Genomic DNA, 24082 nt, shown 5'->3' on the forward strand with positions numbered 1-24082 from the left:
TTTTTCTATTTAACATTAACATATAAATATAATATAGCTATTTATTTAATGCATTGACATTTCTAGTCAGACTTTATTGTAAAGTGTTACCTACTGTATTTAACCATCCTTTTAGAACTCAATATTCAGAAAATATTTGTATTATATAAATTAATATACTATAAATCAATACACTCTGTTTTTTTTTTTTTTTTTTTTGGTATTATACCTATTAAAGCAATCTTTTTTGCAGCTTAGATCAATATCATGATAATATCATATACCATGATGAAAGCTATAGCAAATAATTACAACAAGAATGTTTGATACTATCATAGGCCTACCTGGAAGCCTCCTTCATTGAGGGCTCTGGCTCCGTATGCAATCCTGTTTCCTCCCTCCAGGGTGGACATCACCGAAGGGTGATGCTTCCAGCGCTGGAACTCCCTGAATGGACTCATGTAGGGATTAGTGTAGTCCAAACCTACCTAAGTAGACAGAGACAGATTTACAGTACAATAACTGCATCGGGCTTGGTTGTCTGCTAATCCATTTTGAAATAAGGCTGTAACATTAAAAAATGTGGGAAAAGTGAAGCGCTATGAATACTTTCCACATGCACTGTATATTGCTTGTTTGCACTGTAGGCTGAGGCCCCGTTTACACTAATGTGTTTTAGTTAAACTCATTGATAACGAGTGTAAGTTTTGTTACGGTTACACCATTCGTCCACACTAAGCCAGAGTTTTCGAGCGCCAAAAACTAAGCGTTTTGGAAAAAGTGAAGAGGCCGTTTTCATTCTAAAACGCAGCTGCTCCGTTTCAGTGTGGATGGGGGGAAAACGGAGACATCTGAAAACTGATGCAGGACTGCAGACATTTACCTCTCTGATTGGGGCTTCTCCTCAATATTAGGTAGCCTACACACAGTTCAGTCCTGCATTCTCTCCTTGTAAGTTCAGACTTCGCAAGTTTTTTATGGACTCCCAAGGACATGTCGGTAAACCTCCAAAGGGAACAGTGTTCTAACCTTATTCGCTCAGCCCTGCTTAACTTCAGTGAGTAACCGGTCTTGGGCTGCAGGGTGATATGGCTGTGGCCCTGATTTAATGAATCTTTGCCGTATACAAGTCTATTTTAAATTAATTTCCTTAAAAACAAACACTAAAACTTTTGAACGGAACTACATTTAAACACACAACATCATGAGCCAGCAATGTCTCTGCATTTCAGCTCTGCAAGTGAGTGAAACGTACTTAAAAGTACAAACAATTCAAAGCAATCACGCAATTGGGTCAATCAAACACTGCACCGTACATCTAGAGCCATGACGGCATTGGGTAATAACCCATCATCACCGCCAAACTCAAGGCGTCTGGAACGGAGGCTATTTTCAATGAATCACCAGCACTCTACGAAATGCCTCTTAAAAAAAAAATAATAATAATTTTGACATCCTAAATTTTCAGAGGGGATGAGAAAATGTCCTCATGACAGACCCTGAACCGCAACAACGTCAGAGTTCAAAGCCTTTTCCCACTCACATTTTAGATTATGAAAGAACATAATGAACGAGGTCAATAATATCCATACAGATCAAAGCATCCTGACAAAGACATCAATCCAGAACATTCAGCTTTATGATTAAGGCTTCAAAGAGGAATCTTTTCAATATTAAATATGTGCGTTTGACCCAGAATGTTGAGGATCAAGATGACTTACGACAAAGCCCAGGGCCACCAGTGGTTCTCCTTCGTTGAGGTGGTACAGGAAAGTGCCTCCGTATGTGTTCCTGTTCAGAGGCCAGCCGACTGAGTGCTCTGCTCGTCCCGGTCGCCACTTCTTCTCATCAATAACCCAGAGCTGAAACAAATCAAAGAGTTTTCTTTTTAATTGCATCTTTTTATTAACATTTTAAACTATTAATCACAAAACACTTTAAAACAAACCAACAGACATTGCTCATTTTATGCCCCATTCACACATTCATAATCAATAAAATAATTATAGTATTAATTAAAACAAAATAAAACAAAAATAAAATAAAAAAACTAAAATAAATGAAAATAAAATAAAATAAAAACAAAAATAAATAAAAATAATAAAATTAAATAAAACAAAAATATATTTAAATAAAATAAAACAAAAATAAAAAAAATAAATGTAAAAAAATAAAATAAAAATAAATGAAAATAAAACTAAATAGAAATAAAATAAAAAATAAAATAAAAATCCATCATTCACTATACATACGCAATAAATCCTAATAATACACAACATTCTATTATGAAAAAAGTTTTCAAGTCTTATTTTCTTTTTTTTTCGAAATCAAAGCAATGACAGAGATGGAAAGTTACTCTCTATTATCACTATAAATGTTGCTGCGTATAGAATAAAAGTGACTTCAAAGTGAACATGAGAAGATTAATATTTAAGATTTATATTATATTATATTATATTATATTATAATATATTATATTTAGCGCTGTCAAAATTAACGCGTTAACGCATGCGATTAATTTTAAATAATTAACGCGTTAAAAAAAATTAATGCAATTAACGCAGTTCAGGTTTTTTTTACTTCCTGTTGTGGTGGACGTGTGTTCAACATGCAATAAATGTGGATAAGACCAAGGAAGCACTTTTTGAAGGCAAGTTTCAGTATAAAACAATTAGTTGCATCACAGGTTATCCAGAGTTTCATGCAATTTCAGGTGTTTCATTTTTAACTTTTGACATCTGTTGTAAGTTGATACCGCATGGCGAACAGAAAGAAAATCCTCCGCATTTCGTGACTCGGTGTTCCAGTAAGGTAAGGTTCCTTTTAAGGCTACACGGTAGAATTTTAATAGGAGTATTATCTTAATCATATTAAAATCGGAGTATTGGTGTCTTATGTAAATGTACTCAGAACTTCTGGTGAAGTTGCGAGCTGTCAAAGACAGGGCATTACTCTGCCTTTCAGCATGAGCCTTACAAGTTTAGCGTGTTTCCTCATTAAACGCAACGAAAGCGTACGCTTCGCGTCGTTGTGTAAGAATCCTTGTGAAATACAGTAATACTTTAGGACGCTTAGTTTAGGACGCTTAGCAAATTTGATGAACGTGATCATGCGTGTTGAATCTGAGGGGAGTCGCTCCAGTATGGAAGGCCGTTAGGGCCAAAACGTCTGCAGTGCGTTGAGTGTGTGTCTGTCTGTGTGTGTGTCTGTGTCAGGCCTGTTGAGGGGTGTCAGGGGTGGAGTGAGGTATCTGAGTAGGGGCAAGAGGGGTGTGCAATGTATTTAACGACCGGTCTGCAAGAAAATATAATTCATTTGCGGGCATTTGGGAGTCTCTGTGCACTTGCGGGATACTCCTAGTCTTAGCAACTGGATGAATGTAAAGGAGGATTAAGCAAAATTGTTTCTACTCTATAATTAATGTTCTCAACTCACAGCAATAAAACTTTACAATGAGTGCAACAGTTTGTATTCTGTAGTTTATTATAATTTTTCATTTTCCATATCTGCAATTCCTGTATTTTGGCATTTTTTTGCAGTCCACTTAGAATCCAACATGGAAATCAATGTTTTCTTTATTGGCATTGATTGTTTTGAAATTTAAATGTCATTAACATGCCTGTGTTTTAATTTCTGTAATAAATATGGCTGTCAAGCCAGGATCTTGATGGTTTATTGTGGGTATGTTGTTTACATGAAGAAATCTGTGTTACAAGTTAAACAAAAATTCTATTAAACAATTATATTTTGAATTTAAATATTTTTTGTCTTGCGTTTACATTAATTTTACATTTAAATAGCCAAAATGACAATAAATTATTTTTTTTAAAAGGTGCGATTAATTAGTAATTTTTTTTAATCAATTGACAGCACTAATTATACTATATTATACTATATTATTATATTATATTATATTATATTATATTTATCGCAGGGCAAAGGTTAAATAAAAATTAAAAGTTTGCTTTGACATGACATATGTTTTTGTGTTATACATGTTTAACACAATATGAATATATGATATACAAAATTTTGTTAGATTTATATGTAATTCGTATCACATACATATATATATTTTTTATATCTAAATATAAATAAGCATTTTGTCAAATATATGCATGCATGTGTGTATTTATATAGAGTATTTTGAGGGATGTAAACAAAAACAATGGTTCCAATGTATTTCCTGTTTTACATTATTAGTTTCATTAGCCTCCAAGAATCCAAAAAGACCCATGTTTTGAAAAATAATGTTATGACAGCTGTTTTAACATTAGGTTATAGTTGAATTGCCTCTTGTTAGAGTTATGAAATAGTTTGATAAGCAGGAAATGTTCACAGGCCAATGACATGACCGCATTGAAATAGTCTATATACACAGTACACACACATACACTCAAAACAAATTTCATTTTGGATGTGATTCTTTTTTGCCCAGAACTTATTATATAATAATATTTGTATGATCATACTGAATCATCAGCCAGGTAAGAGTGTTTTCTTGTACCTCTTTGAGGCCGATGGCGTAAGTCTGCGGCTCACACTTCTCCCTCAGATTAAACTGTTTGTACAGTTGCTTGGCCAGATGTCCATGGCAGCCTTCACCAAACATAGTGACCTTCGCGTGGAGCTCCATCCCTCTCTCAAACACATCCTGGAGGAGTTCAACAGAGCGTGAAATGTGCTGGTAATAGCACATAAATATACAACACACACACACACACACACACACACACACACACACACACACACACACACACACACACACACACACACACACACACACACTAGAATCACTTTACCCAGAGTTACTTATATTCCCTCTGTGCACTTCAGAAACTCATTTAGCCTTGGTATGAACATCTAACTTTTTTTTCTTATGAATATAAATCACTATAATCATGAGATGTGTTTGAAAGGTGAACTCCGGGTGAGAGTTTCATCAGAACAGCATTGCATATTTTAGGTATACTGATGTAGAAAACCAAATGGTTGTGACAAACCTTTGGAGAGCCGTCTTTAGCAATGCCAACATCATTGGTTGCAATTCCTTTCACACTTCCATCTTCATGAAACAGCACCTGGAGGTCAATCACAGGTTTGCAAAGCAGGATGTTAATATAAGAAACGCATCTACACTACCTGACTAAAGTATTGTCGTCGATCCCAGTTGTAAAAGTAGGAAATAAACACTTGACTTCTAGTTAATCATTTGGAAAAGTGGCAGAAGGTTTGTCTGATGAATCATCTGTTGAGCTGCATCCCAATCATCACAAATACTGCAGAAGATCTACTGGAACCTGCACAAAACCAAGATTCTCACAGAAATCTGTCAAGTTTGGTGACGGAAAAATCATGGTTTGGGGTTACATTCAGTATGGGGCGTGTGAGCAATCTGCACAGTGGATGGCAACATCAATAGCCTAAAGTATCAAGACATTTGTGCTGCCCATTACATTACAAACCACAGGAGAGGGCAAATTCTCCAGCATGATAGCGCTCCTTCTCATATTTCAGCCTCCACATCAAAGCTCCTGAAAGCAAAGGTCGAGGTTCTCCAGGATTGGCCAGCCCAGTCACCCGACATGAACATTATTGAGCATGTCTGAGCTAAGATGGAGGAGGCATTGAAGATGGATCCAAAGAATCTTGATAAACTCTGGGAGTCCTGCAAGAACGCTTTCTTTGCCATTCCAGATGACAATATTAATGAGTGACTGAGTCATGTCAGAGAAGTATGGATGCAGTGCTCCAAGCTCATGATGGAGTCAGACACAATATTCATTCTGTTTCCACTGCAGCATGACTTTATATTCTATACTGGACATTATTTCTGTTCAGTGACAAGACTTTTGTCTAAGCAAAGTCAGAGCTTACTGTCCTAATCAAATAATTAAAAGTCAAGGCATGATCATAATTTATTCTGGTAAACTAAGTGTAATCTAGAGGCCTTTGCCTTTCATATAACCCACTTCCAATACCAAATAATCAACCAGAAGTCAAGTTATTATTTGCTGTTCCTACAACATGGATAGGCGACAAGACTTTTGTTAGGTAGTGTATTTGTTTAGCAGTTAAGCATTTTCAGAAACCAGATGAGATCCCTATTTTCACTTCATATTTACATGTGTTCAATGACATCTATTGTGGCCACTTGTGTTCATTTTAAACTTTTATTTTATTAGGCTAAAACTATTCATTTAGGCTTGATGTTTATAATAGATGTTAATTAAAGCACAACACTTAAACAGTGTTATTTATATTGTTGACTTGTGTACTTGAATTATGTTTCAATAATTGCAAATGTTTCAAATAACGTTCAAACACAGAAATAATACATTTTTACTAGTTAGACTGAGCGTGTGCTGCGTTTATGTCATTAACTTCACACAATATCAATATCTGCTTTGGCTTAATATTAAAAAACTAGCAAAGACGCTTTAATATGTTGTGTGTTTTATTAAACTGCACAGAGCAGCATTTTAACAGAAGACTAAAATCTATTTAGTCTGATAAAACAGTGCTTCTCCACGTGATCATGGACTGTGGCATAATAAAAGCTCTGCTGCTCTCATGCTGCACGCGATCGTTTTCTTAACAGAAATTGCTTCAGCGTTTGTCTTCACTTTGACTACTTTCAGCCTTATTCTGCTTTATTCTATCATGATGTAGGAGTTTAATACTTTAGCTTATCCATCATCATGATTTCTGTAGGTGTGCATATGATGTAATAAAAACCTCAACTCCCATGATTCCACACTCAGTCATGTCTTGGTTTGTTGTGAATAAACACCCTCTAGTGGGAAAAATGTTATATTGTGTGCCCTTAATAGTAAATGCCACTTTAATATTTGTTTGTTTCAATCCATATCTGTTTAAATATACAGTAGTCAACATTCAAAGTGAATCAATGTAATGTGAGGTATTTCTTTATTTAATGCCATGTCAGCAACCAAGGCTTTTTTCATGGCAGGAACCTTTCAACAATAAATATATAATTTAAAATCAACAAACAAATGAATACATAAATTAAATAAGATTTTTAGTGTTGATCCATGATAAAAATTCTAAAATCTTTTCTGGTTTCACTTCGTTAAATATGTCCACAAGAGTTCATTTATTAAATAAGTCTTCTGGAATACAAAGTGAATCAAAAATGTTTTTTAAAATTGTCCTAGGACAAGAATGAGTTGTTCAATAGTTTTAAGACAACTTTGATGGTAACAATCCACTTCAAATGTTGACTACAGTATATGCCTTTATAAATGACATTATATGTAAATGATTTGTTGTGTGTGAAATAAAATTAGTTTATTGTATGTAAATGTTTTATTTTGTACAATCAGTACATCAAAATGTAAAAATGCCAAGTATACGTCAAAGGATTATTTTTTCTCTCTCAATGCAATTTTGACCCAGTGCATCTTATAGCCAAGTGCAATTTATTTTATAGAAAACACAGCACACTTTTAGAAATGGAAAGCAAGGCATTCTGACCTCAGCTGCGGCATAGCCTGGATACAGCTCCACTCCTAGCTCTTCCGCCTGTTCCCCAAGCCAGCGTACAAAATGCCCCAAGCGAACAAGGTAGTTTCCATGGTTATTCATTGGAAGTCCTGTTCGTCACAAATTGCATGATGTGAATAACCCAGACATGAAAAAAGCTCTTATGGTTTGCGCAGGTTATAAAACCATTCAGTACATTCTGACAAAACAAGAACATTTATATACTTCTGAAGTCACTTCAGTCCTATTGTGTGCATTGTGAGCTCATCCTTATGCAACGGAAATAACCTACCTGGTAGTATTGGTACGGGAATGCGGTATTTTTCTGTCAAAATGGAAAACTTGTCCTCTGTAACTGGAGTGTTCAATGGTGCCTGTTAGACATAAATCAAGAAGCTCAGAAAATTCACATAAATAGAACCCAATACATCAAAAACAGGGGACAGAGTCTATTAGATATTATAATAAATATTTTTAAGTGCCCCATTTTACTATTTACAAACAGTCAGATCCATAAATATTGGGACATCGACACAATTCTAACATATTTGGCTCTACACACCAACACAATTGATTTTAAATGAAACAAACAAGACGTGCTTTAACTGCAGACTGTCAGCTTTAACTTGAGGGTATTTACATCAAAATCAGGTGAACGCTGACGGCAACAGATTCCAAATGCAAATAGCACACTTGAAAATACCTCTGGACCTTTTATCTGCTCATTGTAATTTTGATATTGAGGGAATAACACACATCCAGCCATAGAACAGCTTAGACGCCAATTGTCCAATTACTTTTGGACCCTTAACAAGTGGGAGGCACATATGCAAACTGTTGTTATTCCTACAGCGTTCACCTGATTTGGATATAAATACAATAAAAATAAAGCAAAGCAATGGATATGTTTTATTTTAAATCCATTGTGTTGGTGTATAGAGCCAAAAATGTTGTGTCGATGTCCCAATATTTATAGAGCTAGCTGTATATTAGTTTTATTGTAGGATGCTGTTAGGATTTAGCTGGTAGTGAATGACAAAAACGATCAAAGCTTTAATAATCAACTTGTTTTTGATGTGATAATCACAATAGACTGGGTCACCTGACCAATCAGAGCAGGCTCTCAGAAAGGTAACGTTTAGAGAGGTATTGATATTGTGAGGAAAGAGCTGATGCTGAGATGGATATTATGAGTAAATTAAAGTGTCAGAAGTATTAGCCCCCTCTGTCAAGTTTTAATTGTTTTATTTTTTTTTTTAAACTTTTTTTCCACACATTTTTTTCAACACATTTCTAAACATAATAGTTTTAATAGCTAATGTCTAATAACTGTTTTTGTTTATCTTTGCCTTATGGCTCGCTTCCACTGAGTGGTACAGAACGGTACGGTTTGGTTTGGTACGCTTTTATGGCCGTTTCCACTGTCAAAAGGCGCACTGAACCAAACCGTACCGTACCATTTTTTCGGGACCCTTTCGAAAGGGTCCCAAACTGCAGAAAGGGTTCCAAAAGGTGGAGCTACACACACAGCTGAATGCTATTGGTTTACAGAGATACGTCATTCGTAGACTCAACAAGCCAGAATGTAAACAAAGGACCCGCCATGTTTGAAATACACAGCAAGAGATTACAGCGGAATTATAAATACATATGCAGCCATGGTCGATCCTGCAAACAATGTGCTGTTGAAGATTACAGACACAGATGAGAGGTTTTCACTGACTGTAGGCTATACTTTGTGTTGTTTTGAACCTAATTAACGACGAAATGTCTGCTTTGTGTAGTTCTTCTGTAGTTGGTAACATATCGGAGACTGTAAGGGTCTGTATGTGTTCATATATGTTCATTTATTTATTTATTTATTTAATATAATTATAGATGTTACAGTAGGCTATTTCGCACTGTCATTGATCTGCAGTTATAATCAACTCCTGTTTATAGAAAAGTTAGTAATAAACATTTATACACAAGTATTTATGTGTGTAAAGCATCTGTTTTTTTGAGAAGTGCTTTTCATATGATATGTGAACGACTTGTGCAGCTTTACTGTAGACATTTTCTCGAGCGAGCATGACGTCGACTGAAACTTTGTCATACACCACGCCCACCAAAAGGGTACCCTTGGTAGTGGAAACGCAAGCCAGATAAAGGTGACCCGTACCGACCCGAACTGTACCGTACCAGTCAGTGGAAACGAGCCATTGATGACAGTACATAATATTTGACTAGATATTTTTCAAGATACTAGTATTCAGCTTAAAGTGACATTTAAAGGCAGGGGTCACCAATCTCGGTCCTGGACGGCCAGTGTCCCTGCAGCGTTTAGCTCCAACTTGCCTCAACACACCTGCCTGGGTGTTTCAAGTATACCTAGTGAGTCCTTGATTAGCTTGTTCAGGTGTGTTTGATTAGAGTTGGAGCTAAAATCTGTAGGGTACCGGCCCTCCAGGAACAAGTTTGGTTACTCCTGTTTAAAGGCTTGACTAGGGTTGACTAGGCAAGTCATTGTATAACAACAGTTTGTAGACAATCAAAAATATGTATTGCTAAAGAGGGCTAATAATATTGACCTTAAAACAGTGATTAAATATGCTTTTATTTTATTTTTTATTTTGCTTTTATTTTATTTTTATTTTTATTTAACCAAAATAAAACAAATAAGACTTTCTGCAGAATAAACAAATATTATAGGAAATACTGTTAAAAATTCCTTGCTCTGCTAAATATCATTTAGGAAATATTTTGAAAAAGAACATTCATAAGAGGGCGAATAACTCTGACTTCAACTTTAAATAAATCTATTGTAGGTTTACAAAAAACAATGAACATTTCAATTATCCTAAATGTGGGCTCTTTAATAAAATGGCAGCAGAGAATGCAGTTGTACCCCTCTCTCCTTCCAGTCTGGAATGAGCTCGTTAAGTGCGGTGGGCTCCAGACAGGCTCCAGACAGTGTGTGAGCTCCGATCTGAGATGCCTTTTCCACCACACAAACCCGCAGCTCCTTCTCATGCTGATTGGCCAGCTGCTTCAGCCGGATTGCAGCTGATAGGCCGGCCGGACCACCACCAATAATGACAACGTCTGCCTCATCAGCGAAGCGTTCCATTTCTACCCCTGAAAACATTCAATTATAATTCAACTTCATTTGTAATGCAGTTCACAATAATTATTGTTACAAAGCAGCTAAACAAAAGGTGCACATTATTGCATTACAATCAAAGTCAGAAAAGTCCAATTTATTAGTTAACATAACTTCATTAGTTGCTAATAATTTTAACTAATTAACTAGTACCTAAAAGCTTTTAATAGTTAAAGTTATTATATATAAACTTAGTTAATCCACAGTTATATTGCATATAGGTGATGTCTATATGTACATGTTTAATGAAGTATATTTGTGTATAAAGTTAATGTAATAATAATAATAATAATAATAATAATAATTCCTTACATTTATATAGCGCTTTTCTGGACACTCAAAGCTCTTTACACATTTTTGGGTGAGAATCTCCTCATTCACCACCCAAATTTGGGCAAATTTGGCCAGGATGCTGGGGTTAAAACCCTACTCTTTTTTTCAAAGGACATCCTGGAATTCTTATCGACCACAGAGTCTCTCATGCAAAAGAATGAGCTCACTGAGCCATATAGACGTCTCATTCAAAACTCTAAACAGTATAGAGTCCCAATCAATATACTGAGGCGTTAGGACCCACAAAGACCACAAGTTGAGCGCCCCTTGCTGGTCTCACTAACATCACTTCTGGCTGCAACCTAGCTTTCCCATGTGGTCTCCCATCCAGGTACTGACCTGAATAGCTTAAGTGGGCGACCATGTGAGAGTTGCAGAGAGCTAGCTGTTGGCTGTGTTGTCCTCATGACAATTAGGGCTGAACAACATATCACTTGAGCATCGATACCTTAATGTGTGGATTATTTATTAAAGAATAAAATATAAAGATATTATTATATTTTTGTATTATGTATACAATAATGACCATGCTATTTTACATTTTACATTGCTCAATTTCTCTATTGTTAGACTCAGAGTTAAGATAAAGTATGGAGCACAGTTTATTTAACTTTTATATTTGCTCTGTCATTTTTTATAATTGCTTGTGATTTATTATTATAATTGCTTGTGATTTATTATATTTTATGCAGATGTGCTGCATAGAAAAAGACTTGATCATCCCAGTGGATCTAAATCAACGCAATATTTCCAAACCGAGCTAATTAAAGGGTCACGAAACACCAAAACACATTTTTTGAGCTGTTGACAGTCATATATGTGCCCCACGCCGCTATAAACACTATTAGGACAAATATTTCACGAAAAAGTAAAAAATTGGTTGTTTTTGTGTTATTTTGAGCAAATTCGTTGTTCCGGTTTGAAGCTGCGTCACGGCGATTGGATCCTTGAGTGTATTCCAGCGTGGAGACTGGATGTCTGTACCTGCGAGGGCATCGTGATGTCTCTGAGTGTGCAGCATTTATTCATGAGAAAGACTTGGTTTAAACCAATCAGCGTGCTCATTTGTGAATGAGTTGCAACTTCATTAATATGCAGGATAGATTTAAAGACCCCTTGTTTTTACCCATTACAGTGTTCAGACAGTAGAGAGACGCCACGTTGTGTTGCCAAAACTAGTGGAAGAACAAGAATTTGGAGACATGGGTCGTCAGTGTTGCGTTTATTAATGTGATGCAACGAAGAGTTTTCTTTTCATTTTCGCACTATGAGAGCGCAGCTGGACTCACGTGTGGATTAGTGCACGTGACAGAAATGCCCTTGTAAGGAACATTTACATTTTACACGAGAGCTTTTCACATCTGGAAATGGTAAAATCTGGATTTGCATGCATGAAATGTTCCTGAATGAAAGTGAAAGTGTCAAACTGCAGTTAAAGTCGACAAATTAAGAATTTGGCTAATAATTGGATTACTGATGTCCATGTAAACACAGTCACTGTCTTTATACCCTGCGTCTGTGTTTTGTTTTGCCTCTGTGAAAATCAGCATATGCCCAAACAGAAACTCCCATTTTTATGCAAACTCTTCCCTCTTTCCCTCCCCTGACACTCCCACCTAAACCGAGCTGGACACACCCACTTTCCTGACTTTTTCCAAACTAGAGGTGTGAAAAGACCCTGCTGAAACAGGGGGATTTCGTGACCCTTTAAATTATCAGGCAAATTTATATTTCCATTTCTATATAATCGCAGTAAAACAAAATATCGCATTGTCAGATTAGTCTAATATCATGCAGCCCTAATGACAACAGACAATCACAATCCCAATCAGTATCATCTAACTAACTAGACACTAAATACAAGCAATGTTTATGGTCTAAAAATATAGTGATACTCTGGAGGCAAAGTTCAGTAAATGTCAACTCAGCTACCAAGGACTGAGATAATGAGAATCAATGCTGAGAATAATAACAGCTCAATAATCCATATTACAAGTGAGAAATACATCTGTCAAACTATGGGTGAAATTACCAGAGTGTGACAGAAGTATTTACAGGGACAAAATTAAAACATTTTATTTTTAAAAAGTACTAAACAATATATAATATTTTATAGAATATTCAAACTTAATAAATGTTTATGTAGATAATTAAAATGTTCTCATGTAAGAAGAACAGGGTTTCTGCAGGTTTCTTCAAGTGAAATTAATAATTAAGACTTTTTAATACCTTTTCCAGACCATTATAAATGAAATTTTAGACTTCTGCAGGGCTAAACTCTAAGGATTTTTTCTAATGGCTCGGTTATTTCTGTAAATCTTTTTTAATATTAATGTAAGATCATGTAAAGGGATGTGTTGCTTTAGTTTTCTTTCCCTGATTTTGAAATTTAATATAGTGAATTTGCAGTAGAAACATCTGACAGCTGTTGTAAATTAGATCTCTTTGCAATTAAAAAAGGTTTGAAATGGATTATTAGTGATTTGGGTTTCAGCCCGATTGGGTAATTTTTAATTGGACATAGGAAAATATAGACCTTCAACCCAACCCGACTTTTTAAGGCCTACATTTTTAAATTTTTTTTTTAATTGAAGACATTTTAATATTTTTTAAGACTCTGTGGACACCCTGGGGGAAATCCCATTGTAACGTATGAAAACAGTTTTATTGGTCTTACTCACAGACAGGCTTAAAAAATAAACTTGCAGGCATGATGAAAATCATTTAATGCTATGTCAACAATACCAGTCATTTTATGGCAAAAACAATTCATGAATAACATCAAAACATAAAAACCACAAACAAATTAATACAAAAATAAGAATATTTCCGTTAATATATGATAAAACTATTTCTATTTTGTTCCTGGTGACACTTTGCTGAATATTTCATTGAGTTCATTTCATAAAAACGTCAAGAGAAAACTAGAAAACAAATACAATCAGCATCTTTGCATTCATTTTTTTTTAATATCTATAATATTTAGAGACTTAAATTAATGTTTGTATTCTCTCATAAATGCTGTTTTTTCAACGTATAATAAACTCTGTCCCCATAAAGTCTTTGTACCCAGTGTTTACATTAAAAGAGGATCATGTGAACTGACCTTCCCATCGCGAGTCCTTGTCTCTGGGGTAAACTGTGTAATGTGTGGTAATCCGTGGCACAGAGGAGAACCAGCGTGTGGAGTAAATCTGAGGAGCAACATGCTCTGCTTTAACCACCTTCAGTGCATGTATACACCTACGTGCTGTGAAAACACAAATAAAGGAAACATACAGATTAAGTACATAGCAGATCATTCCCATACAGATACACATTAACAGCACATCTTACTACATCACATAGTATAGCATTACAAACACAAGTTGGATCACAAATGGCGAGAGGGGTCTGGATGCAGATCTAGTGCAGTGCAATCTGAGCTGCATCCAATGCTTTTTAATGCGCTCACCTAACCCCACCCCTAACCCGTCACAGTGACGTCACTCACTCCATTGAGTGCATTGCATTGCTGAGTGTTTTCACTGAGAAATGCGTAAAAATATTACATTTTCAAAGGGGGTGTATTTATTTATACTGTGCACTGTGTATACATTTATTATTGTGATTGTTCTCTGAACGTTTTCGTGAATACTTTAAATAAGTGGTTCTTAAACTTTTTTCATCAAGTACCACCTCAGAAAACAATGGGGTATATGCCGAAGCATGCTAATAGGACTTTTAATTTGCCAGTAGCCTGGGTTAAGCGCTTCCGGCGAAGTGAATGCCAATGCAAAATCTGGTGCGTTTAAGGTCTGTTTTCTTTAAAAATCAGCGATCTCCACTAGCTGAGTGATATCCGATTTAAAGTGGGTCTCAGATTGTACAAGAAGCACTGCATTAAATGACATTTCCCCCGCCATATCTTTATAATACAAGCATTTATTTTACCCCAGTATATTCAATGGAGCTTCTACGTTAGTCTGCCAATTCTGAAGGGCGCATGCGAGTAAACGGCTTTTTGTCTCATTTTACGCTTGAGCAACTAAATAAATGCTAAAGTTTATTTAACTGAATGTATTTTAATGACATTACAACATCGATGCTGTATAAGGAACCGTATAAAATGGAAAAAAGTTCACAATAACAGGTCACCGGAAGTGTATTAGCATGTGAACAGCACTAGCTCGGCATATACCCTATTGTGTTTCCAAGTACCACCATACAGAGCAGTATTGAAATACAGTAGCGTAGTTGGCCCAGTAAAGCAGCTACAGCTTTGCACAGTTTAATAATGTGGCAGATTAATTCCTACTATTAAGAATATTTATTATTGTAAGTCACTTTAAACATAATAAATAGTCTGAACATTAACACTGTACTGTGCTTATTTGTACAAAAAAAATAATAATAATTCTTAAAAACGTCAACATTTAAATTAAAATGTTCTTTTAAAAGTTTAAAAATGTAGGTTACTGTTCTCAAATAATCCTCTACTTAAAAGTATTAACTAGGGATGTAACGGTATCAGAATTTCACGGTACGGTAATACCTCGGTATGAATGTCACGGTACGGTATTTATTGAATCATTTACAGGAAAAAACAAAACTTATGAAAATACTCCAAAAAAGTGCCAAAAGTGTCAATGACATACAAATTAGTCATCTATCTGTAAGCTTTGAAACAGGAACTTCAACTTTAATAATAAAAAAATATTAAACCATGTAAAAAAATTAAGTTTCAATTTAGTATTGTTGAAAACTCATCACATTCAACATTTAATCACTCACTCACTTAGATAGAGATGGGTTTAAAGGAAAATTATCATATAAATATAATCTGGTAAAAGCTGGTATCTCTGGGTATTTACAATGTCCCCTGCAACAGAAAAAAACCCTCTCATTTGAGACTGAGGTTTCTGGGACAGAGAGATATGACTTGGCCCAGGTTGACAGCAGTGGGTAACGTTGTGCATTGTCTTTCCCCCACTTGAGAGGACAAACCATGAGTGAGATAGAGATCTCATGTCTGCATCAATCTGAACAGTGTGCTGTGTTTCTGCAGTCCCCATGACTGATTATTAGTCCTATTCCCCAACTTGCAGGCACGTGCACACACAGGGCTCAACCTGTGCAGTGCACATGCCCTTTTTAGTCTTGGATAGAAAGTGCCCTTCCAAAATGATCAAAAGTGCCCCCGCGACACGACATACCCTCCGTCCCCGCTTTACAGTACGCGTGCGACAACACAGCTGATAGGAACTCGCACGACAACACAGCTGATAAGAACTCGCGCGACAACACAGCTGATAAGAACTCGCGCGACAACACAGCTGATAAGAACTCGCGCGACAACACAGCTGATAAGAACTCGCGCGACAACACAGCTGATAAGAACTCGCGCGACAACACAGCTGATAAGAACTCGCGCGACAACACTACTATTCAGTACGCGCGCGGCAACAACACCCAGATCTTTTTCATCCCCGCTTCTAGCAGCACACTCCATTTCCGCATTACTGGATCTGTAGCGACAACAGACCGCAAGGGATAATGGTCAAGCATGGGCTGATGGGAAATGTAGTTTTCGCTACCTCCCGTTCGCTTCATTCGCCTGAGCAAATTTTCTCAGAAGACCTATAGTTTTACCGAGTCATGCGACTACGGTAATATCGAAAAAAATTAATATTGCGGTATGACGGTATTTACAATACCGTTACATCCCTAGTATTAACATAAAGTAGCCACCTGGAATAGTTAGAAACACCTGGAAATGTTGCCTGGATCTCAAAAATATAGGCTATATGTCATCATATATTTATATACAAGTCATTTTTGTTAAATTTTGAAATATATGTAGCATGTACACATGACATATTTGATTCCTCCGCCTACCACTAGAAGGAAACCTGCGTACCACTAGTGGTACACGTACCACAGTTTGAGAACCACTGCTTTAAATAAATCATAAAAAAAGGTTAGCACATAGCCTTTTTATTGCTCATGTTAACCAAGAATAACAATATTAGTGGATGAGGGCACAGTTTAATGTCCATTGTGCACGTAAAGTTGATCAACTCAATGGATCAACACTATACCGCAGGTGGGCGAGGCAGTGGCACAGTAGGAAGTGCTGTCGCCTCACAGCAAGAAGGTTGCTGGTTCGAATCTCGGCTCAGTTGGCGTTTCTGTGTGGAGTTTGCATGTTCTCCCTGCCTTTGCGTGGGTTTCCTCCGGGTGCTCCGGTTTCCCCCACAGTCCAAAGACATGCGGTACAGGTGAATTGGGTAGGCTTAATTGTCCGTAGTCTATGAGTGTGTGTTTGAATGTGTGTGTGGATGTTTCCCAGGGATGGGTTGCGGCTGGAAGGGCATCCGCTGCGTAAAAACTTGCTGGATAAGTTGGCGGTTCATTCCGCTGTGGCGACCCTGGATTAATTAAGGGACTAAGCTGTCAAGAAAATGAATGAATGAATGTATACCGCAGGTTATGCTGTTACAAAATCCTTCTTTAAGTAACAGGTCAGCTAAGGTGATCTAAAATAAGAAGACTGACTGGCAAGCTTGTTTGGTTGCTTTCAGTAGGCCTCATGAATACATTTAAAACACGAAGGAATTACTAAAAAGTCTACTTCTCAGACATAAGGACACACACTCTGACATTGAGGTAAAGTTGATTTAAAGTCGCACATTCGTTCGTTTTTAACAGTGACAACTTGTGATAGGCAACCCTAAATATTATTCGGTCTGAAATCACCCATAATATATGACTTAAAAACAAATAGAGGTAAAGTTGGTTTTATATTCGCACATTTGTTCATTTAGCAGTCTCTATATTGTTTACCATGTTACGTTGAATATTCGATGGGAATTAGCATGCAAGTATGACTTCAAAACAATTCCCTGTGAATAATGCTGTACTTTGAAAATCATTTGCTGCTAGTATGATTTCCCTATTTAAAATTTGCAAAGAATACTTTTCTGAAACTATATCATTAAGGAGAATGTCTGAATATCCAAATATAAAACCAGCTTTGCCTCCATTAAAAACAACATTATCACTATTTAATCGACTACACAATGTTGTACTTTGATAGTCATTGACTAACATGATTTCCCTATTTAGAATTAGCCAAGAAAACTTTTCTTAAACGATATTAGGGAGAAAGTCCGAATATGCGAATACAAAACCAACCTCACCTCAACAACTCTGACCCATATCCGAGTGACCTTTGCCCTACTTTGCCTGAGTGTTGAACAGCTGCTTCTGTTAGTTATTATACTGACAAAACAAAACGTTTAGAACACAAAACATGACATGCCCCGTGTATAAACGGATAATAACCACTTAATATGAGCGTTAACACGCTCTCGGCTGTACAGAATCAGAGGTTTGCTTGGTTTTGTTAGCGTTCAGGCTAACTTGCTCGACAGTGAAGTGCAACAGTGAGTTACCTTGGAGGGTATATCTACTTGCTGGCAACATTTGTGGAGCTGAATGTGCCGCTGTGGCTCTGCTCAACTCTTCGGCTGGTTTTCCAGGTTGAATGCGGACAAACACTTCTCACCTCTGTTTACCCTGTTACAGAAGAAGTGTCATAACACAACTCGAGCAGCGCGTCTGTGTTGGCGCAGCCCACTATGACGTCAGAGGACGCGCCGGAAATAGGAGATGGAGACGCAGATCATGAGCACATGTGGATTTTTAAAAAGATATTTATAATAAACAAATTGAAAAAAGATTAAGAAAAAACGAAAGACATAAAAGTGCACTAAATGGTTTTGCACTTATAAGGGTTATTTTATGTAAGATTTCTTACACAAAGCTACACAAAAATCTCAGCTTACATTATAAACGCTGCATCCAGATACTATTGAAAATAAAGTCCACGAGTGAAGAGGCTCCAAGTGGCAGTCTCCAAATTTAAATCAAGAATAGTGCTGTAGTCTTGTGCAGTAAACATTGCCCACCATTCTCATTAAGTGAGGTTAATATTAATATAAAAAATAATATGGTTGTTAGACTGTTGCACTGTTGTCAATAAGCTTGTTTATATTGGTGTGTGTGTGGACCGTTATGTGCAATGTTTGTATGTTGATAATCACCTCCAAGGATAGTGGGGGTCACGAGTCACTGGAATTGTTATTTTGGGGGTCGCGAGCTGAAAAGTTTGAGAACCCCTGAATTAGAGGCTGGCTATATTCACACACTGTTGGCACAACTTTAATGTGATATTTCTTTGGTGGGTAAACTATCTGTCATTATTTACTTACAGGTGTCTTATTAGGCGATGCTGAAATCATCTTTATATAGTTTTCCATGTCTTTCAAAAAGAAAACACAAAGACTGGAGAAATTAAATGACAGAATGAATACAATAAAACAATTAAATAGGAAGTGAAAATATAAAAATGTAATAATGAAAATAAGCAAACCTAAACAAAAATAAAATAAATTTACATTAAATGAAATAATTGTAAATTAAATGTTAACATTAGAAACAATACAAATATATACAATAAAATGAAATACAATTATTAACAGAAATTAAATAAAATATTATTAAAAAACTGAATAAAAATAAAATAAGTTGAATTAAGGAATGAATTAATTTAATGAAATATAAATGTATTAAATAAAATTAAAGAAATTGTCATTCATTCGTTTTCTTTTCGGCTTAGACCTTTATTAACCAGGGGTCACCAATGAACCACAAAAATAAATGTAATACATATTTATTATAGAAATTTAGTTTCTACTTTCACCAAGTCTGTGTTCATCTCCATAGAGAGGCAGACCTGAAACACGATCAAGATTTTCCAGGACAGACTCAGATTGACCTATTTACAGGCCAATTTTTGCAGCCTGTGCATCTGGTTAATCTGGTTTATATTCTCATTCTGACATTCTGATTTAAGTAAATTATATTATCAAGCCATGTGTTTACTTCAAGAACTGCATCACAAGACTGAAATAAATATGTTAGTCACAATTTATTTTGATGCTTTGTTTGTTGAATTTAAGTTACATTGCATCTACATGCCAACTAATTCTCATTAGATTATAAGTAGACTGTTAGGTTGGGGTTAGTGTAAGTTGACATGTACTTGAAAAGTTTCTTATGGTCAGTTAAATGTCTGTTAAAGGAGCAGTATCAGCAGATATTCAGCAGACAGTCTACTAATATTAAAATGGACCATCAAAATAAAGTGTTACTCATAAGTTAGGTTAAATTTAAAGAGGACCTATTATGCCCTTTTTACAATATGTAAATAATAATATGATGTCTCTAGAGCAGGGGTGTCAAAACTGGGTCCTGGAGGGCCGGTGTCCTGCAGAGTTTAGCTCCAACTTGCCTCAACACACCTGCAAGGATGTTTCTAGAAAGTCTAGTAAGAGCTTGATTAGCTAACCAAGGTGTGTTTGATTGGAGTTAGAACTAAACTTTTTAGGACACCGACCTCCCTGGACAGAGTTGCCTGGCCTAGGGAGTAGGAATTATTGTCACTCTTTGGTCATTTTAGGAGCAAGATGCTAATAGTCTAATCCAATTCAATTATTTATGCTAAACTAAGCTAAGCTAAAGGTGCTCCTGTCATGATCATCTGCGATCTAACCAACAGAGGTCGCTGCTAAACAGTCCCTTTCACATGAACAAATCCACCACATTATGGACTACATATTCAGTCATGCAGCGCACACACACACCTGCTCCAAGTCTCCTCTGATTACACTCTCACAGCTGATGCTGCTCAATGTCTGATTACACACACATATTCGGCTCACTTTGAGACACTCATGGCTAAGTCTTGTTATCCGTTTAGTGACATTACAACACGTTTCCCTTTGTCTTGCATGTTTTGAACCTTTGCTTTGTTTGATCATTCCTGTATGCTGCCTGCCTACGACTCTGGATTGCCCTCACACATCTGTTTGCTCTTGTGTTGATCTTGCTTGCCTGACCATCCTGTTAATGAAACTCTGCATTTGGATCCTCACTCCTGTTGTCAGTGTCACAAAGTGAGCCGGATATATGTGTGTAATCAGTCATGGAGCAGCATCAGCTGTAAAAGTGTAACCAGAGGAGACTCGGAGCAGGTGTGTGTGCTGCATGACTGAATATGTAGTCCATAACATGATGGATTTGTAGTTCATGTGAAAGGAAGTGTTTACCAGCGACCTCAGGTGGTTAGATTGCTGGTGATCATGACAGCTCCCGCCAGACCTGGCGATCATTTTAACTGTATTCTCAGAAATAAAGGTACACCCGCTGTCACTGGGGTGGTACCTTTTCAAAAGGTACACATTTGTGCTTGAAGGGTTTATTGTGGTACCTCAAAGGTATGTATTAGTACCTACAAATTTTAAGATGAACACTTTTTAAGTACTAATATGTACTCGAGGTATTAATATGGACCTTTTAGGTACAAGTTTGTACCTTTTCTAAAGGAATCACCCCAGAGAAAGCTCTAGTTTCTGAGAGTGTAGGGGAGATGTTAAATGAGCCCATTTAAAAAATAATTGTGTATGTTCCTTTAAAAATAACTAGTAGAACATTTAGTTACTTTTTTTAAAGTAGTAACACAAGACTGTAATATATGACTTTTTATCATGTCCACTTTACAACATAGGCCCATTGTGAAAACGTACCCCTATATACATTTCTGGAGATGGCAAATTATGTAGCCAAAAAAACATATGGCTGCATTTTATCTTTAAAACGAATGCTACAGGGAGGTATAACGCAGTTGCTTTTCTTGCTTACTAGCAGACAACTTACCTCCGTATGGACGGCTATCCCACAATTACTAGTTTGTCCAGTAGCTTGCCACGTACATCAGCAAAATTTTGGTGTGGATTGGAGATGACCACGACGGCAGGTTCAAGTCTGGTGAAGAACAGTTCCAGAAAGCAGGTAAACAAAAACAAAAGCCAAAAAATAAAATAGACAAGTAAATAACAGGGTGAGAATGTGGTAAAATCTGAAAACGTGGTAAAAATCAGACGAGGGCTGTTCTGCTTCTAAATTGCTTTTGAAAACATTTTTAGTTGGATATGGGGAAGGAGGAGGGTGGGTCAGTCGATTAGTCAGTCAGTCAACAGCGGCCTCAGGTAGATTTATGGGAGAACGGCAGACGCGAATGGCACTCGCAAGAAAAATTTGAGTTCTCAAAAAGTATCAACAGCGGCCTCTGGTGGATTCGTGATAACAAAAACTACAAAAGAATGTAGCTCCTGGGACACATTTGGTGCTCTCCAGAAATGTATATAGGGGTACGTTTTAAAAATGAGCCTGGATTGGAACATAAACATAAGAGGCTGAGAAAAAAATACTCATTTCAGATGGCACTTAAGAGGGTTTTCGCATCTGAACTCTTTATGTCATCCTGGAACTAGATTTCTGCTGTGTGGACATTCATCTAACATAGTAACCTTTGGAACATGAGCATGACCTAAACTGTAGATCACTGTAAGCATCAGGTTGCTTTCTGTAAAGTTGCTTTTGATATGATAGCTATCTTGAAAAGCACTATATACAAACTGAATAGAGAAAACACTGCATTCAAGTCAGGAGACTTTTTGAAAATGTAGTTTGCTTTTTAATGGACATCTTTACATTCATTAAATTAAGGTCAATGGCTGAACACAAAACAGTGAATCATTAAAATATCCTCTTAGCTTTTTGGTGGGCTGACAGTGTCAAAAACAATATTTGCAAATGACTGCAGATGTAAATGATGAGCGCTGTGAGAGCGACACTAATGCTGTTTTATTAATAGGCGACAGCTCTTTTAAATGTGTCCCCAAAGCAAAGTCATCCAACATAAAAGCCCAGCGCCTGAACAACTCATCCCGAGCACAAGCCCATGTCCTGCTCAAAGTGATAATTATTATATCAATGTCACAAACACCTCAGGCCACATTTCAAACTCAAAATATATTATATATTATAATGCATATAGAGGATATAATGAACAACACAGAACATATTTTAAGACCATACTTAAAAATAAAATGTGACATTTCTTTGATGACAAACAAACATTTCCTTTCTTAAATTCTCATAAATATAACACACTTTTTGTATTTTATTCTTAACATTTTTACATTTTTAGTTCATTAATGTTCTTGTGTATATTAATTATTTTAGCAGTTTGTAATTTCTATTTTCTTAAAATTTTACCTATTAAAGGGTACCTATGATGAAAATCGACTTTTGTAAGCTGTTTGGACAGAACTTGTGTGGATACAGTGTTCCACTGTCATATTGGAGTGATATAAACTCAACAAGTTTTTTAAAAATTTCCTGATGTTAAAATAGGATCCATATCCCAGTGATTTTGAGGCCCAGCACAACGTGATGTAGGACTGTGGTTTTTCCCGCCCACCGATTGATTGACAGGCGCCATTTTTCTATAAAAACATGTACGCACATGTCCACATAACAAAGTGGGTGGGTGGGTCAATCTATGCTTTTAAAAAACGCTATCGGTTGGGGGATGTGGGTGGGCAGATCAACCTTTGTTTTTTTTTAAAACACTATCTGTTGGGGGAAGTGGGTGGGTGGGTCAATCTATGCTTTTGAAAAAAACTATTGGTTGGGGGAATTGGGTGGGCGGGTCAATCTATGCTCTTGAAAACACTATAGATTGAGGAAGTGGGTGCGCGGGTCAATGGGTGCTTTTGAAAACACTATGAATTGGGGGAAGTGGGTGGGTGGGTCGATCTGTACTTTTGAAAACACTATGGGTTGGGGGAGGTGGGTGGCCGGTTCAATCTGTGCTTTGGAAAACACTATCAGTTGGGTTTAGGGAAGGAGGAAGGTGGGTCAGTCGATCGGTCATTCAGCCAGGCAGTCAACAGTGGCCTCTGGTGGATTTTATGGGAGAATAGCAGGCGTGAATGGCACTCACAAGAGAAATTTGAGAGCTCAAAAAGCGTAAACAGCAGCCTCTGATGGATCCAATATAAAATCAAATATATGAAAAATTTAATTATACACGATTCACTGACTGGACTGTGTAACTAAAGTAAAAAAATCATACAGTATATATGACCACAGGTAAATAGTATTTCCATAAAATCTCCACCAAAATCCTTCTGATGATCCCAGAATTAACAAGTCAAAAGCCGAGCATGA

General features: G+C 36.5%; 1 protein-coding gene and 1 long non-coding RNA gene across 3 annotated transcripts in view; one reads left to right on the forward strand and one right to left on the reverse strand.

Moving 5' to 3' along the window:
* Nucleotides 1–18566, reverse strand: part of etfdh (electron transfer flavoprotein dehydrogenase) — a 31729-nt gene extending 13163 nt beyond the window's left edge. The window contains exons 1-9 of one of the 2 annotated variants that reach the window (XM_087280410.1): nt 18397–18566; nt 14067–14210; nt 10373–10602; nt 7778–7859; nt 7477–7595; nt 4983–5060; nt 4319–4633; nt 1701–1877; nt 324–467 (exon numbers count right to left, since the gene is read on the reverse strand). In XM_087280410.1, the coding sequence (XP_087136536.1) occupies nt 324–467; nt 1701–1877; nt 4319–4339 (342 nt within the window). In that variant the 5' untranslated portion in view covers nt 4340–4633; nt 4983–5060; nt 7477–7595; ... (2 more) ...; nt 14067–14210; nt 18397–18566. 2 annotated transcript variants of the gene reach the window in all.
* Nucleotides 1–24082, forward strand: part of LOC147840923 (uncharacterized) — an 834865-nt gene that overhangs the window by 135690 nt on the left and 675093 nt on the right. The gene's annotated exons all lie outside the window — the stretch shown is intronic.

The sequence above is a fragment of the Danio rerio genome, chromosome 14 (genome assembly GCF_052040795.2).
Source record: "Danio rerio strain M-AB ecotype USA chromosome 14, GRCz13ab, whole genome shotgun sequence".
Taxonomy (NCBI): Eukaryota; Metazoa; Chordata; class Actinopteri; order Cypriniformes; family Danionidae; genus Danio; species Danio rerio.